A 14,656-nucleotide genomic window follows, 5' to 3' on the forward strand; every position below is an offset into this window, starting at 1 on the left:
AAATAGTAATTGCCTGCTTTTCTGTAATTACTACTAACAAATTCATAGTTCCACTGGCAAAGCCAGTTTGAATGTTGTGCGTCGGGTATGGAGAAGGGGTTGGCAGGATCCTGACTAACCTCCACCACCACCTCCCCCCAGTCACTTTGAGGTCAGCCAACGGCTAGATTAGGACTCAGTCAAAACTGACTACAGACGATTTACTTGCAAATTCCTGATCACGGTCGCATTGACGTTTTGAACCTGAATTAAATGATAACGTGGCATTGGAGGGAATTTCAAATAAAAACAGAAAATGCTGGAAATCCTCAGCTGGTTGGGCAGCATCTGTGGAGAGAGAAACAGAGTTGACGATTCAGGTTGATGACCTTTTAGCAGAACTGGAAAAGATTTAAACTGTAACAGGTTTTAAGCTAGTACAGAGGGGTGGACCAGGATGTTGCAGAGGAAATGGTCCCTTAAGAATACTGAAAGGGCAGGGTAGGGGAAGATGTGTTTGGTGGTGGCATCACGCTGGAGATGGTGGAAATGGTGGAGGATGATCCGTTGAATGTGGAGGCTGGTGAGGTGGAAGATGAGGACAAGGGGAACCCTATCATAGTTCTGGGAGGGAGGGGGAAACGGGTGGAGCAGAAGTGTGGGAAATATAACAGACACAGGCGAGGTCCACGCCATCATGTTAGAGAGAAATCCTCAGTTCAGGGAAAAAGGAAGACATGTTGGAAGCACTGGTATGGAAGGTGGACACCTTGGTCCACTCCTCAATCACCCCTAAACCACTCCCCTTTCCACAAGGCCTTCTCTTGCAAGCACAGGAGATGCAACACCAGCCCTTTTACCTCCTCCCGTCTTGTCAGACACTTCTTTCAGGTGAAACAGTGATTTACTTGTATTTCTTTCAATTTAGTACACTGTATTTGCTGCTCACAATGCAGTCTCCTCTACAATGGGGAGACCAAACGCATATGGGATGACCGCTTTGTGGAATACCTCTGTTCAGTCCATAAACATGATCCCATGCTTCCAGTCACCTGTCATTTTAATTCTCTGCCCCACACCCACTCTGAGGTCTCTGTCCTCGGCCTCCAACACTGTTCCAATGTAACTCAACATAAGCCCGGGGAACAGCACCTCATCTTTAGATTGAGTACTTTACAGCCTTCTGCACTCAACATTGAGTTCAACAATTTCACAACATAACCTCTGGCTCCATTTTTTTCAGACAGCAACTATTGGTAATGTTTCTGCTATTCCCATTTTACACCTCCTCTCAGACCCATCGTTTATTTGTTTACTTGTCCCATTATCATATCATTTGCCTTGCACCATCATCCCTTTCATCATTTAATCATTCCTGCCTTTCATACTATCATAGGCCTTCCCTTTTGTTCTCCCCCCACCAAACCCTTTCACTGCCTCTGCACATTCTTAATACCTGTTAGATCGCTGACTTCTTCCAGTTCTGATGAAAGGTCATCAACCTGAAACATTAACTCTGTTTCTCTCTCTACAGATGCTGCTGAGTATTTCCACCATTTTCAGTTTTTATTTCAGATTTTCAGCATCCACAGTATTTTGCTTTTGGAGGACATTTGGTCACAAAATTATATATTTAACAAAGGAAATTTAACCACAAATTAAAGGGAAATATCCAGCCTACCTGCTTCAGGAATAATGTTGTTAACACAAGTAGTCATTGCCTGGCATGTACATTTGAAACTCCTTGTCAGCTGCAGTATTGTGTCCAATTCTGGGCACCACACTTTAGGAAGGAAGTCCAGGTCTTAGAAAGGGTGCAGAGGAGATTTACTAGGCCGATATTTCAGTTACGTGGTAAGACTATGGAAACTGGGAATGTTCTACTTTGAGCAGAGAAGGTTAAGAGAGGTATTTTACATTCTGTGTACCCTCGCAGAACTACCTTTTCCCATTTTCAGTGCTCCCAAGGCAGTATCTAGGTCAGGCCGAACTGCTACTTCTTTGTAAATGAATGATGCTGTTTCAAGATACATCTATAATCTATTTAATTGTAACGTCCTACTCATTTGAGGTGAGGAAAGACAATGTTGAAAGCCAGCTTTGTATTACGATACTAAAATATTCCCAGAACTTGCTATACACAAGCACATAAATAGTATAAGGGCGTTTCTATGACTCAGCACCCCCTGCATGGATTCTCTCCCAACTGAGAGTGGGTATTGGAAATTTTGGTATGCACCCTGTGCCCATAGTTCTCTGTTCATTAATTTGCCAGGAAGGCAAATTCGTGAATTCACAACTCAAGCCAAGTATTGAAAAGGAAAACTATCGCTACTTTCTGTGGGATAAATTTCTGCCTTCACCGCTTGGACAGGAATCTGATGGTTTAAATGGAATGAAATCCTCCAAATTACTGCCCAGGTGGTGAAGATGGAAATCTAATCCTGCGTCTTTACTAGCTACATCTGCCATTCTGCACACTGGCATTCCTATATTTGATGCAGCGATGGCCAATATTTTCACACCGCCTTTTACAGCTAATAATGCCATTCCCCACTGCATCACTTCTTTTTATTACAGTCCTTTTCTTCTATCTAATCCCTGTGACTTTCAGCTGAGGCTGCCATGCTCCGCTGTGCCATTCCCTTTTCTCTATTGAAGACGACTGAAGTCTGCATTTAGAGCAGTTTTGCAGTTTGGGGTTACATCTGCCGTGGATTATGTCCGAGGCCTGCATAACTCAACAATTTTACAACAGTATCTCATTCCATCAATAGAAGTGTCAATCATTCTGAAGCGGCTAGACATCACTTGGTCCAAAGATCTTTCTCCTTGACTAGACTCAAAGTTAACAAGGAGAACCTGTTTTGCCGGAAGTCCCTGAAATGCATTGGTTTAGCAGGTTATTAGTGACATGCCTATTGTTGGCTTTTTTAAGGTGTCAGCTGTGGCTCAGTTGGTAGCACTCTTGCCTCTACATCTGACGATTGTGGGGTTAAGCCCCACTCCAGCTACTGAGCACAAAAGTCAAGCCTGACATTCCAGTGCAGTGCTGCAATGTTGGCGGTGCTGTTTTTTGGATGAGACCGAAGCCCCGTCTGCCTGCTCAGGTGGACATAAAAGATCCCATGGCACTATTCAAAGAACAGCAGGGGAATTCTTCCCTGTCTCCTGGCCAATATTTATCCGTCAGTCAAACATCACTAAAACAGATTATCAGCTCATTAACACATTGCTGTTTGTGGGAGCTTGCTGTGGGCAAATTGGAGGCCCCGTTCCTGACTACACTTAATTGGCTATAAAGCACTTTTGGACATCCTGAGGTCACAAAAGGTACATTATAAATGGGAGTTTGTTCTTTCTTTCAGTACATTGATGATTATTATAAGCTTCAGATTATGTGGATTCTCAGTTTGATGCAGCAATGACATTTTATCTTTGTGCCGACATGGTGCTTTAAGTACATTATCTCTGTTTTTCATAGAGGAAAGGGAAGTAGAAGAATGCAAAAATCTGTGTAAAGAATTACTGGCAGCAAAGCTTGTTGAACAAGTTCTTACAGGTACAATCCATGCCTTTGTTATGAAAGGTAAATCAGCGGCTGTTGGTACTTGGCAAAAACAATTCACTGTTGTGTAATGAATTTAATCAACCAGAAATGTGTGATTAAAATCTGAATGCTGATTGCACAGCCAGCGCATTAGTGATGATTGGATAAATTGATGTGATCCATCCCAGTCTCAGTTCATATAGAATGTAGATTTAAATCACGCAATCAAATCCAAATATAAATCCTCCTGCCTTGGTCCAGTACACCTACTCAGCATCTATGCTCCAACACTCTGCTCCCCAGATGAAGTTAAAGACCAGTTCTACGGTGAACTCCATAACATCATTAGTAGCATTCCTAATACCGAACATTTGTTCCTGCTGGGGGACCTTTACGCCAGGGTTGGGGCCGACCATGACTCATGGCCCTCCTGCCTTGGGCGCTCTGGCGTTGGAAGGATGAATGAGAACAGGCAGAGACTGCTGGAGTTGTGTACCTATCATAACCTCTGCATCACCAACTCGTTCTTTCACACTAAACCCCGTCATCAGGTTTCATGGAGGCACCCAAGATCACGTCGTTGGCACCAGCTAGACCTCATTGTCACAAGGCGAGCCGCCTTAAACAGTGTTCAAATCACACGCAGCTTCCACAGTGCGGACTGCGACACCGACCACTCCCTGGTGTGCAGCAAGATTAGACTCAGACAAAAGAAGTTGCATCATTCCAAGCAGAAGGGCCACCCGCGCATCGACACGAGCAGAATTTCTCACCCATAGCTGTTACAAAAATGTCTAAATTCACCTGTAACAGCCCTTCAAAACACTCCCACAGGGGATGCTGAGACCAAGTGGGCCCACATCAGAGACGCCATCTATGAGTCAGCTTTGACCACCTACGGCAAAAGTGCGAAGAGAAATGCAGACTGGTTTCAATCTGATAATGAAGAGCTGGAACCTGTCATAGCAGCTTAGCGCATTGCACTGTTGAACTACAAGAAAGCCCCCAGCGAGTTAACATCCGCAGCACTTAAAGCAGCCAGAAGCACTGCACAAAGAACAGCCAGGCGCTGCGCAAACGACTACTGGCAACACCTATGCAGTCATATTCAGCTGGCCTCAGACACCGGAAACATCAGAGGAATGTATGATGGCATTAAGAGAGCTCTTGGGCCAACCATCAAGAAGATCGCCCCCCTCAAATCTAAATCAGGGGACATAATCACTGACCAACACAAACAAATGGACCGCTGAGTTGAGCACTACCTAGAACTGTACTCCAGGGAGAATGTTGTCACTGAGACTGCCCTCAATGCAGCCCAGCCTCTACCAGCCATGGATGAGCTGGACATACAGCCAACCAAATCGGAACTCAGTGATGCCATTGATTCTCTAGCCAGCGGAAACGCCCCTGGGAAAGACAGCATTACCCCTGAAATAATCAAGAGTGCCAAGCCTGCTGTACTCTCAGCACTACATGAACTGCTATGCCTGTGCTGGGACGAGGGAGCAGTACCCCAGGACATGCGCGATGCCAATATCATCACTCTCTATAAAAACAAAGGTGACCGCGGTGACTGCAACAACTACCGTGGAATCTCCCTGCTCAACATAGTGGGGAAAGTCTTTGCTCGAGTCGCTCTAAACAGGCTCCAGAAGCTGGCCGGGCGCATCTACCCTGAGGCACAGTGTGGCTTTCGTGCAGAGAGATCGACCGTTGACATGCTGTTCTCCCTTCGTCAGATACAGGAGAAATGCCGTGAACAACAGATGCCCCTCTACATTGCTTTCATTGATCTCACCAAAGCCTTTGACCTCGTCAGCAGACGTGGTCTCTTCAGACTACTAGAAAAGATTGGATGCCCACCAAAACTACTAAGTATCATCACCTCATTCCATGACAATATGAAAGGCACAATTCAACATGATGGCTCCTCATCAGAGCCCTTTCCTATCCTGAGTGGCGTGAAACAGGGCTGTGTTCTCGCACCCACACTTTTTGGGATTTTCTTCTCCCTGCTGCTTTCACATGCGTTGAAGTCCTCTGAAGAAGGAATTTTCCTCCACACAAGATCAGGGGGCAGGTTGTTCAACCTTGCCCGTCTAAGAGCGAAGTCCAAAGTACGGAAAGTCCTCATCAGGGAACTCCTCTTTGCTGACGATGCTGCTTTAACATCTCACACTGAAGAGTGCCTGCAGAGTCTCATCGACAGGTTTGCGGCTGCCTGCAATGAATTTGGCCTAACCATCAGCCTCAAGAAGACGAACATCATGGGGCAGGACGTCAGAAATGCTCCATCCATCAATATTGGCGACCATGCTCTGGAAGTGGTTCAAGAGTTCACCTACCTAGGCTCAACTATCACCAGTAACCTGTCTTTAGATGCAGAAATCAACAAGCGCATGGGAAAGGCTTCCACTGCTATGTCCAGACTGGCCAAGAGAGTGTGGGAAAATGGCGCACTGACACGGAACACAAAAGTCTGAGTGTATCAGGCCTGTGTCCTCAGTACCTTGCTCTATGGCAGCGAGGCCTGGACAACGTATGTCAGCCAAGAGCGACGTCTCAATTCATTCCATCTTCGCTGCCTCCGGAGAATACTTGGCTTCAGGTGGCAGGACCGTATCTCCAACACAGAAGTCCTCGAGGCGGCCAACATCCCCAGCTTATACACACTACTGAGTCAGCGGCGCTTGAGATGGCTTGGCCATGTGAGCCGCATGGAAGATGGCAGGATCCCCAAAGACACATTGTACAGCGAGCTCGCCACTGGTATCAGACCCACCGGCCATCCATGTCTCCGCTTTAAAGATGTCTGCAAACGTGACATGAAATCCTGTGACATTGATCACAAGTCGTGGGAGTCAGTTGCCAGCGTTCGCCAGAGCTGGCGGGCAGCCATAAAGACGGGTCTAAAGTGTGGTGAGTCGAAGAGACTTTGTAGTTGGCAGGAAAAAAGACAGAGGCGCAAGGGGAGAGCCAACTGTGTAACAGCCCCAACCAACAAATTTCTCTGCAGCACCTGTGGAAGAGCCTGTCACTCTAGAATTGGCCTTTATAGCCACTCCAGGCGCTGCTTCACAAACCACTGACCACCTCCAGGCGCTTATCCATTGTCTCTCGAGATAAGGAGGCCAAAGAAGGGATCCATCCCAGTCTCAGTTCATATAGAATGTAGATTTAAACCACGCAATCAAATCCAAATATAATTTGGCGGAAAATGGTTTTATGTCAGTGGTTCACCCAAGTCTCAATTGAGATAGAGAACCGAAATGCTGGGGGTGCAATCACACTACATAAATCTAGCATTGGTACAAAGCAATTTTTCTATGCACCAATGCTAAAGTTACAGTGTGAATGCAGCCTGAATGTAAAAGCAAAAAGAAAGCCTTGCATTTGTAATAGTGCCTTTCAGAACCTTAAGGTATCCTAAAGTGTTAGACAGCCAATGAAGTGATTTTAAGGTAAGTCACAGTTGTGATGTACAAAATGCAGCAGCCAATTTGTGCATGGCAAACATCCACAAACAGTAATGTGATAATGACCTATTTATTTAAGTGATGTTGGTTGAGGGATAAATGTTAGCCAGGATATCAGGGAGAATTCCCCTGCTCTTCTTCAAAACAGTGTCATAGAATTGTTACATTCCCCAGAGAGAGCAGACAGGGCCTTGGCTTAATGTCTCATCTGCACATGTGACAGTGCAGCACTCCCTCAGTACTGCACTGTTAGGTTAGATTTTGTGCTTAAGTCACTGGAGTGAGACTTGAACCCAATACCTTCTGACTCAGAGACAAGAGTGCTGTCACTGAGCTATATGTAGAACCTCAAGACTAGCTAGCTCTGCCAACTCTGGTTAGTCGAATACTGGGAGATTTCATCACATGACCTCCAACCTCGAACTGCCGCACCCTCCACCCTCCCGCTTGGTTGAGTAGTTAGTTAACAAAAATAGTGCTGGTTGATTGAATGAACCTTAATTGTTGAGCCATTATAAACCAGTACAGTTATACTCACAATCCCTGATCTGTGCTGTTAGATGACCTCAGTTGGGTGCTGGAAGTAGGAGTGCTAGAATTGACCTTACGATCTCTGGGTTAGGAGAGGGAAAATCAGCAAAAGTTCCCACTGTTGAAAGGACAAATGTTTGATATGAGGTCTGGAGAGAATTGGGGTCAACTGTGATACTCCCTGTAGTCCATGGAGAATGATTTTTAAGACTCACGCATATTAACTTGGGACAGGTACCAAAGACCATCAGACCCATGGAACTGTACCATGGCAATCAGCCAGTACCTTCAGGAGAGCAGTGTAAATTGGCTGAAATAACTGGAGGGAAATAAAAGGATGTTCTGATTTGACTGAAATAGTCTTTGTTTTCCTGACTGTCCCAGTACATTTTTTTCCCTGAATGGCTTAATGCCCTATCTTTTCTGTGGTCCTCACCTGATGAAATTCTATCGAAACGAAAATTCAGAGAATGGTTCTTCTTTTCCTAATTAGCAACTCACAAATGAGACCACATTCTCAGAAATTGTATAATGCTCACTACCTTCAGCATGTATGCTATTGTTATGCTGATATTGTGTTAAAAAAGACTGAGGAAATTCACCTTTAGCATATTGCACAATTATGCACCACAATGCGCTTTTCCTCTTTTTTAGCAGCTTTGACGATCTATCCACACAATTCCCAAATAGCAGCACCATAAACCTGATGGGTCTGGCAAGAGCCACTTCAGATAAGGGATTGGCGATCCCTTGTTAAAATGCATAGGGGGTTGAGGAATGAATCTCAGCAGCCTTCCTCTGTTGTCCCTAAGTGCTCTCATGTATCTTGTGGTCTTTACTGAGACTGCATAACTTGTACACTGAAGGTTCCTGGGGCCAAAGGTGTTTATTGAATTATTAGAACAGAATTACGCCAGAACTTACACCACATCATTTGCAAATTAACTAACAGAGGAAACTTTTGTGCAACTCCCTCTGCTGGTGATTGGCGTAACTTTGTGGCGCAACCACGGCACAGCAGACCTCATGGAAAATCAAGGACTATGTTTCAAAGCCAAGAATTCACCAATTTTTGTTAGTAAGCCAAATCATTATAGAAAAAGAGACATTCGAGAAATTTCAGCCCGTTATCTTCCACTGGACACGCAGCGGAGATCAGGAATTCTTGGTGTGTAATGATGGACAAGCAAATGAATCAAGCTATTTTCTGGTTCAGTGCATTGAAATGTTGTACTTCTATGATGCTCATTGCAACTCAGCCAAGCAATATGCAAAGGCTTTCTTATGCTATGATGATTGGTGCCTACTCACAGTCTGCCATTGCACTCTAAACTGATTTTATAACTAAATGGGGTAGATTCACTAATGTCCTTAAGGGAAGGAAATCTGCTGTCCTTACCTGGTCTGGCCTACATGTGACTCCAGATCCACAGCAATGTGGTTGACTCTTAACCGCTCTCTGAAATGGCCTAGCAAGCCATTCAGTTGTCAAGGACAATTAGGGATGGGCAACAAATGGTGGCCTTACCAGAAACGCCCACATCCCATGAAAAGATAAAAAAATTGTCAACTTGCTGCCTGGGTGTTAAACTGGCACTGCAGACTAACTGCCCATTCTACAAATACAATGGGCTGTATTTCAAAGCCCCTCCACCGTTGGAAACGTTGTCAGGGGGGCAATGAAGATCGGTGCTGCGGAGGCCCGCCACCGACCCCATGCCGATCTCGGCGGCAGCAAGGCCTCGTGTTGGCCGCGTCGACGCTCGGCAACGGGACCCCCATTTAAATGTGGAAAGTACTTTACATACCTGAATTAACGAGGGTCCCGTCACCTCCTAAATCGCCGCACCGATCTTCATTCAGGTGGCCGACAACGCCGTGCCTTCGAATCACCGTTCGGGGAAACGTGACGTGACACCTGTCACCTGTGGGAAGGGAGGAGGAGGATATTTTCTCTGCGCGGGAGGAGGGAGCGAGGTTAAAATGACGTGGATTGGTCGGGGTGGGTGATGGGAAAGGGTGAAGGGCAAGGTTGCCGACCTTTGGAAGGGGGAAAGGGCAAATTCTAAATATTCGCATTCTGGGGGGGAAAGGGCAGGAATGGCTGGAAATGCCATGGGGGGCGGGCTGGGAAAATGCATTCAAACATTATGACATTATGTTTTGGTTCAATGTGACTTACCTGGCCCTTTAATTTTTAATGTCTATGAAGGGCTGTAAGCCCTTTAAAAATGGTGCCAGCACCTGCGCATTGGCACCGGATGCCGCGGCTACAACGGCTCGCCTGCTCCCGCACGTGATCGCAGGGGACGAGCACCGCGGCCATGAAAATGAGCCGCCACGTTTGAAATCGCGGCGGCTCTGTGAGGTGGTGCCCGTGTGGGCGGGGTGCTTTTTTTAATGTCCGCCACCTATTTCAGCAGCGGAGTCTTAAAATGCAGCCCAATGACTTCAACAGACAACTGTCAGTTTTACACCCAAGTGTCAAGTAGAAGGTCTACCCCAACATTCTGTAGCCATTTAAAAGCAGGCGGACACGTTGATAAAGCTGTAAAGAAATATATGGGAATCTAGTTTTAATGAAAAGTGCTATAGAATACAAAAGCAAATGGATAATGCTGAACCTATTTAATCATGTATGATAGCTTAGCTGTTACATTAATGGAAGAAGAACCCACAGGTCATGAATTTAAATCCCACCCTAGTAAATTGTAAAATAAGATCACCATCAAAAGAATGCTGAGCGACGTTAGGGCATTTCATATCCAAACAATACTATGTAAAGAAAAACTTCTATCAGACACAGTAAAGAATGTAGAATCCAGGGAAGCTTTTTTTTATTTGTTTCATGGGATGTGAGTGTTGCTGGCAAGGAAATCATTTGTTGCTCATCCCTAATTACCCTTGAGAAGGTGAAGGTGAGCTGGCTTCTTGAACTGCTGCAGTCCATCTGGTGCAAATACACCCAAAGTGCTGTTAGGGAGTTCCAGGATTTTGATCCAGCAACAGTGATGGAACAGCGATATATCTCCAAGTCAGGATGAGGTGTGGCTTGGAGGGGAACTTTGCAGATGGTAGTGTTCCCTCGCTTCTGCTGCCCTTGTCCTTCTAGGTGGAAGAGGTCGCAGATTTGGAAGGTGCTGTCAAAGGAGACTTGACGAGTTGCTGTAGTGCATCTTGTATATGGTACAAACTGCTGCCACTATGCGTCGGTGGTGAAGGGAGTGAATGTTGAAGGTGGTGGATGCGTTGCCAATCAAGCGGGCCGCTTTGTCCTGGTTGGGGTCGAGCTTCCTGAGTTTTGTTGGAGCTGCACTCATTCAGACAAATGGGAAGTATTCCATCAAACTCCTGACAAGAGGCTTGTAAATAGTGGATAGGCATTGGGGAGTCAGGAGGTGGGTTACTCGCCACAGAATTCCTAGCCTCTGAACTGCTCTTGTAGCCACGGTATTTACATGGCTGGTCCAGTTCGGTCTCTAGTCAATGGTAACCCCCAGGATGTTGATAGTGGGGGATTCAGCGATGGTAATGCCATTGCATGTCAAGGGAAGATGGCTAGATTCTCTCTTGTTTGAGATAGTCATTGCCTGGCACTTGTGTGGCACGAATGTTACTTGCCACTTATCAGCTGAAGCCTGAATGTTGTCCAGGCCTTGGCTGCATATGGAGAGGGGCTGCTTCAGTATCTGAGGAACCATGAATGATGCTGGACATTGTACAATCATCAGCGAACAACCCCACTTCTGACCTTATGATGGAAGGAAAGTCATTGATGAAGTAGCTGAAGATGATTGGGTTTAGGACACTACCCTGAGGAACTCCTGCACTGATGTTGTGGGGCTGAGATGATTGGCCTGCAACAGCCACAACCATCTTCCTTTGTGCTAATATGACTCCAACCAGTGGAGAGTTTTCCCCCCGATTCCCATTAACTTCAACTTGGCTAGGGCTCCTTGATGCCACACTTGGTCAAATGCTGCCTTGATATCAAGGGCTATTATTCTCACCTCACCTCTGGAGTTCAGCTCTTTGTCCATGTTTGGATCAAGGCTGTAATGAGGTGTGGAGTCAAGTGGCCCTGACAGAACCCAAACTGAGTATCAGTGAGTAGGTTGCTGCTGTTTAAGTGGTGCTTGATAGCACCATCCATCAATTTGCTGATGATTGTGAGTAGACTGATGGGGCAGTAATTGGTCGGATTGGACTTATAAGAGCCAAGTGTCTAAATAGATTAAGTGAATTTTTTTATTTGTTCGTCGGATGTGAGCGTCACTGGCAAGGCCAGCATTTATTGCCCATTCCTAATTGCCCTTGAGAAGGTGGTGGTGAGCTGCTGCAGTCCATGTGGTGTAGGTACACCCACATTGCTGTAAGGGGCAGGTGGGGAAGTCCAGCATTTTGGCCCAGCGACAATGAAGGAGCTGTGATATAGTTCCAAGTCAGGATGATGTGTGACTTGGAGGGCAGCTTGCAGGTGATGTTCACATGCACCTGCTCTCCTTGTCCTTCCAGGTGATAGAGGCTGCGGGTTTGGAAGGTGCTGTTGAAGGACCTTTGGCAAGTTGCTGCAGCGCATCTTAAAGATGATACACACTGCGACTACTGTGCTCTCTTCAGAGAATTGGCACAGGTGTGATGGGCTAAATGGCCTCCTTATAAGTTGCAACAATTTTAACTTTTATGGTTTGTGTTCAAACTATAAAAATCCAGTTTTGCAAATTTGAAACTTGGCCAGTTTATTGTTACTCCTATTCTTCACTTGCATTTCTTTTGCTCGTCTGTTATTACACATTCTTTATATTACTTTTTTGCATAGATATCAACAGTGGCAGCAGTAATTCACTGTATCTGAAGCACTTAGTGGCATTTCAGAGAGGCAATGATAAGAACTATGTGGTGAATATCAGCAGGCGTTCTCCCACTTGTTTGCCAAACCTATGGCAGAAGTGCTGCTGAAACTTAGGAATAATGGGATCAGTGCTGATTACTCCAATGTTTTTGAGTTTCCCTGACTCTTCTGCCAATGTTAAGCAGGAAAACACCCAAAGAAATTCACTGCCTATGGTTGCAAGTAATTTTCTGTTCCATTTTGATTTCTTTGACCTTCTGCCTCAATTTCTATCCTTTTAAATCACAAAGGATTAGATGTTCCTCTGTTCACCAAAAATAGTGAACAATAATCAAAAGTTGTTTAATGTCAGTAGGAAGCTGTATCATTCTAATTACCTGCATTTATTGCCATTCTGAGGATTCCTACTCCACCAAAAATAAATCATGCAAAACAGTGAATATATGGACAATATAGAACCTACCATAAGCTCTGCAGTCTGGATTTCTGCACCATAGGATTTCTGCTGATCTTCTGCTGAAGTTAGAGCAACTGGTTGGGAGACCAAAGTCTTCCCACTCAGAGTTTGACTCCTTTTGGAATTAAACTGCTATAATTTAGAGAATATTCTGCTACATTGCTAATCTGATATAACAGCATCATTACACACATTACAAATTAAGCTCAAGTGAATTGACTTACTGCGACCTAAATGCTTGCCTCTGTTGATGAACTCACGTGTCTTCACAGTTGTGCTCAAGTGTCAACTGCTGCAGGTCATTCTGAAGTCAGTAGGGGCTTCCTTCAACTTAGCAAAATTCACAATAGCTCTAAAGTCAATAAAATCGAAGGCAGTAATTGGAAATATGTCATTTATCTAGATGTGGTCACCTCAGTGCATGTAGAGTCAAGAGCAGAGAAACAGTGAAGGAGAAAAACAGTAATGGCAAAGGGAAACAAATGGGACAGAAGAGGGAGGGGAAGAGAAACAGTAATTGGGATGGGTTGTTTAACAAAATGGAAATGAGAAGAAACAAACAAAAGAGGAAGTAATTGAAGATAGCTTTATGGAATATTACAGAGCTTCACACAACATTGCAGGAGTGCATATCAGAAATTTGGGTACAGATGTCAGAGCTGCCAGTTTGCAGCCCACATGATTTTCTGTCCATTATGGGTGGCAAATTTTGTCAGGTTTCGATCGGACATACCGATGCCTGCGCCTAAATTCCCATAATGCAATCCTTTTGCATAAAGCTCTGCATTAGTTATGCTAGGTGGGAAAATTTATCCAAGGGAAATGAGCATGGAGAACAAGAACACAAAATAGAACTGAGAAACAAAAGAAAAACAAAGAAAATGAGAGGATAATCAAATGATATAACTTGATACAAGTGGAGGTTAAGACAGTGAGAAAAATATATAAAAGTTACATCTTTGATGATGGCTTTTCTTTCTCAATGCCATCAAAATATAAAGAAGAGGAAAATCAAACACTAGTTATAGGGAAAACATAGTGAAAGAGTGGTATGTGGGCACAGAGAAAAACTTAATCAGGATGTGGCTGTCTAGAATCATTTTGTTAATATTTCAGACTAGTCCAACTTGTTTTAAGTGGAGGAAGTAGAAATTATTATTTTAAAGTGAAACCTGCCTTCATCTTATTCTCTTTAGAGTTTGGTGTTTCACATTCATATTCAGAACCACATCATGTCAGTAACTGATTTACCTTTTTTTTCAGACAAATCAGAGTCAATGAGCAGCAGTGAAATTGCCACAACAGCATTAGAACACTTCTCTAATACAGGTAAGTTTACGATGTTAATCCTGGAGTTTAGACTTTGGAGTTAGACTTCTTCATTTATGTAGTAGGCAGGTCTCTCTACACTTATACATCAGGCTGGTCTCTTCAGTCACAAGGCCGTACACCTCTCCACACTTATGCAGCAGGAAGGCCCCTCTTTAATTATGCAGCAGGGAAGCCTTTCCACTTCTGCATAACTTGAGCACGTCATCCTGCAGTTAGGCAGCATTGAAGTCTCTCTTCGTACACGCAGTGGCAAGTCTTCCCTGAATTTACAAAGTGGAAGAATCTCCCCACAGTTACACAGAGGGCAGGCCCCTCAGCAGCCGTACAACAAAAAGGTGTTTCGTCATTCGTGAAGCAGGTAGGTGAATGCACACTTAAGTAACTGGAATGTTGCTCTACAGTTTTAACAGTGGGCCGGCCTCTCTCTGCAGTTATTCAGTTCCTAATTATTGTATTAATCAGAATTGAGTATTCTC

At 44.7% G+C, this 14,656-nt stretch overlaps 1 protein-coding gene across 4 annotated transcripts in view; it reads left to right on the plus strand.

The window, feature by feature from the left end:
- LOC137378504 (eyes absent homolog 2-like) overlaps positions 1–14,656 on the plus strand; it is a 310,299-nt gene that overhangs the window by 160,546 nt on the left and 135,097 nt on the right. For 3 of the 4 annotated variants that reach the window (XM_068048842.1, XM_068048844.1, XM_068048843.1), the window contains exon 3: positions 14,112–14,177. In XM_068048842.1, coding sequence (XP_067904943.1) covers positions 14,112–14,177 — 66 coding nt within the window. Of the gene's footprint in view, positions 1–14,111; positions 14,178–14,446; positions 14,539–14,656 lie in introns of those variants that run through there. The other variant, XM_068048845.1, reaches the window with a different exon arrangement.

Source organism: Heterodontus francisci, chromosome 16, assembly GCF_036365525.1.
Source record: "Heterodontus francisci isolate sHetFra1 chromosome 16, sHetFra1.hap1, whole genome shotgun sequence".
Classification (NCBI taxonomy): Eukaryota; Metazoa; Chordata; class Chondrichthyes; order Heterodontiformes; family Heterodontidae; genus Heterodontus; species Heterodontus francisci.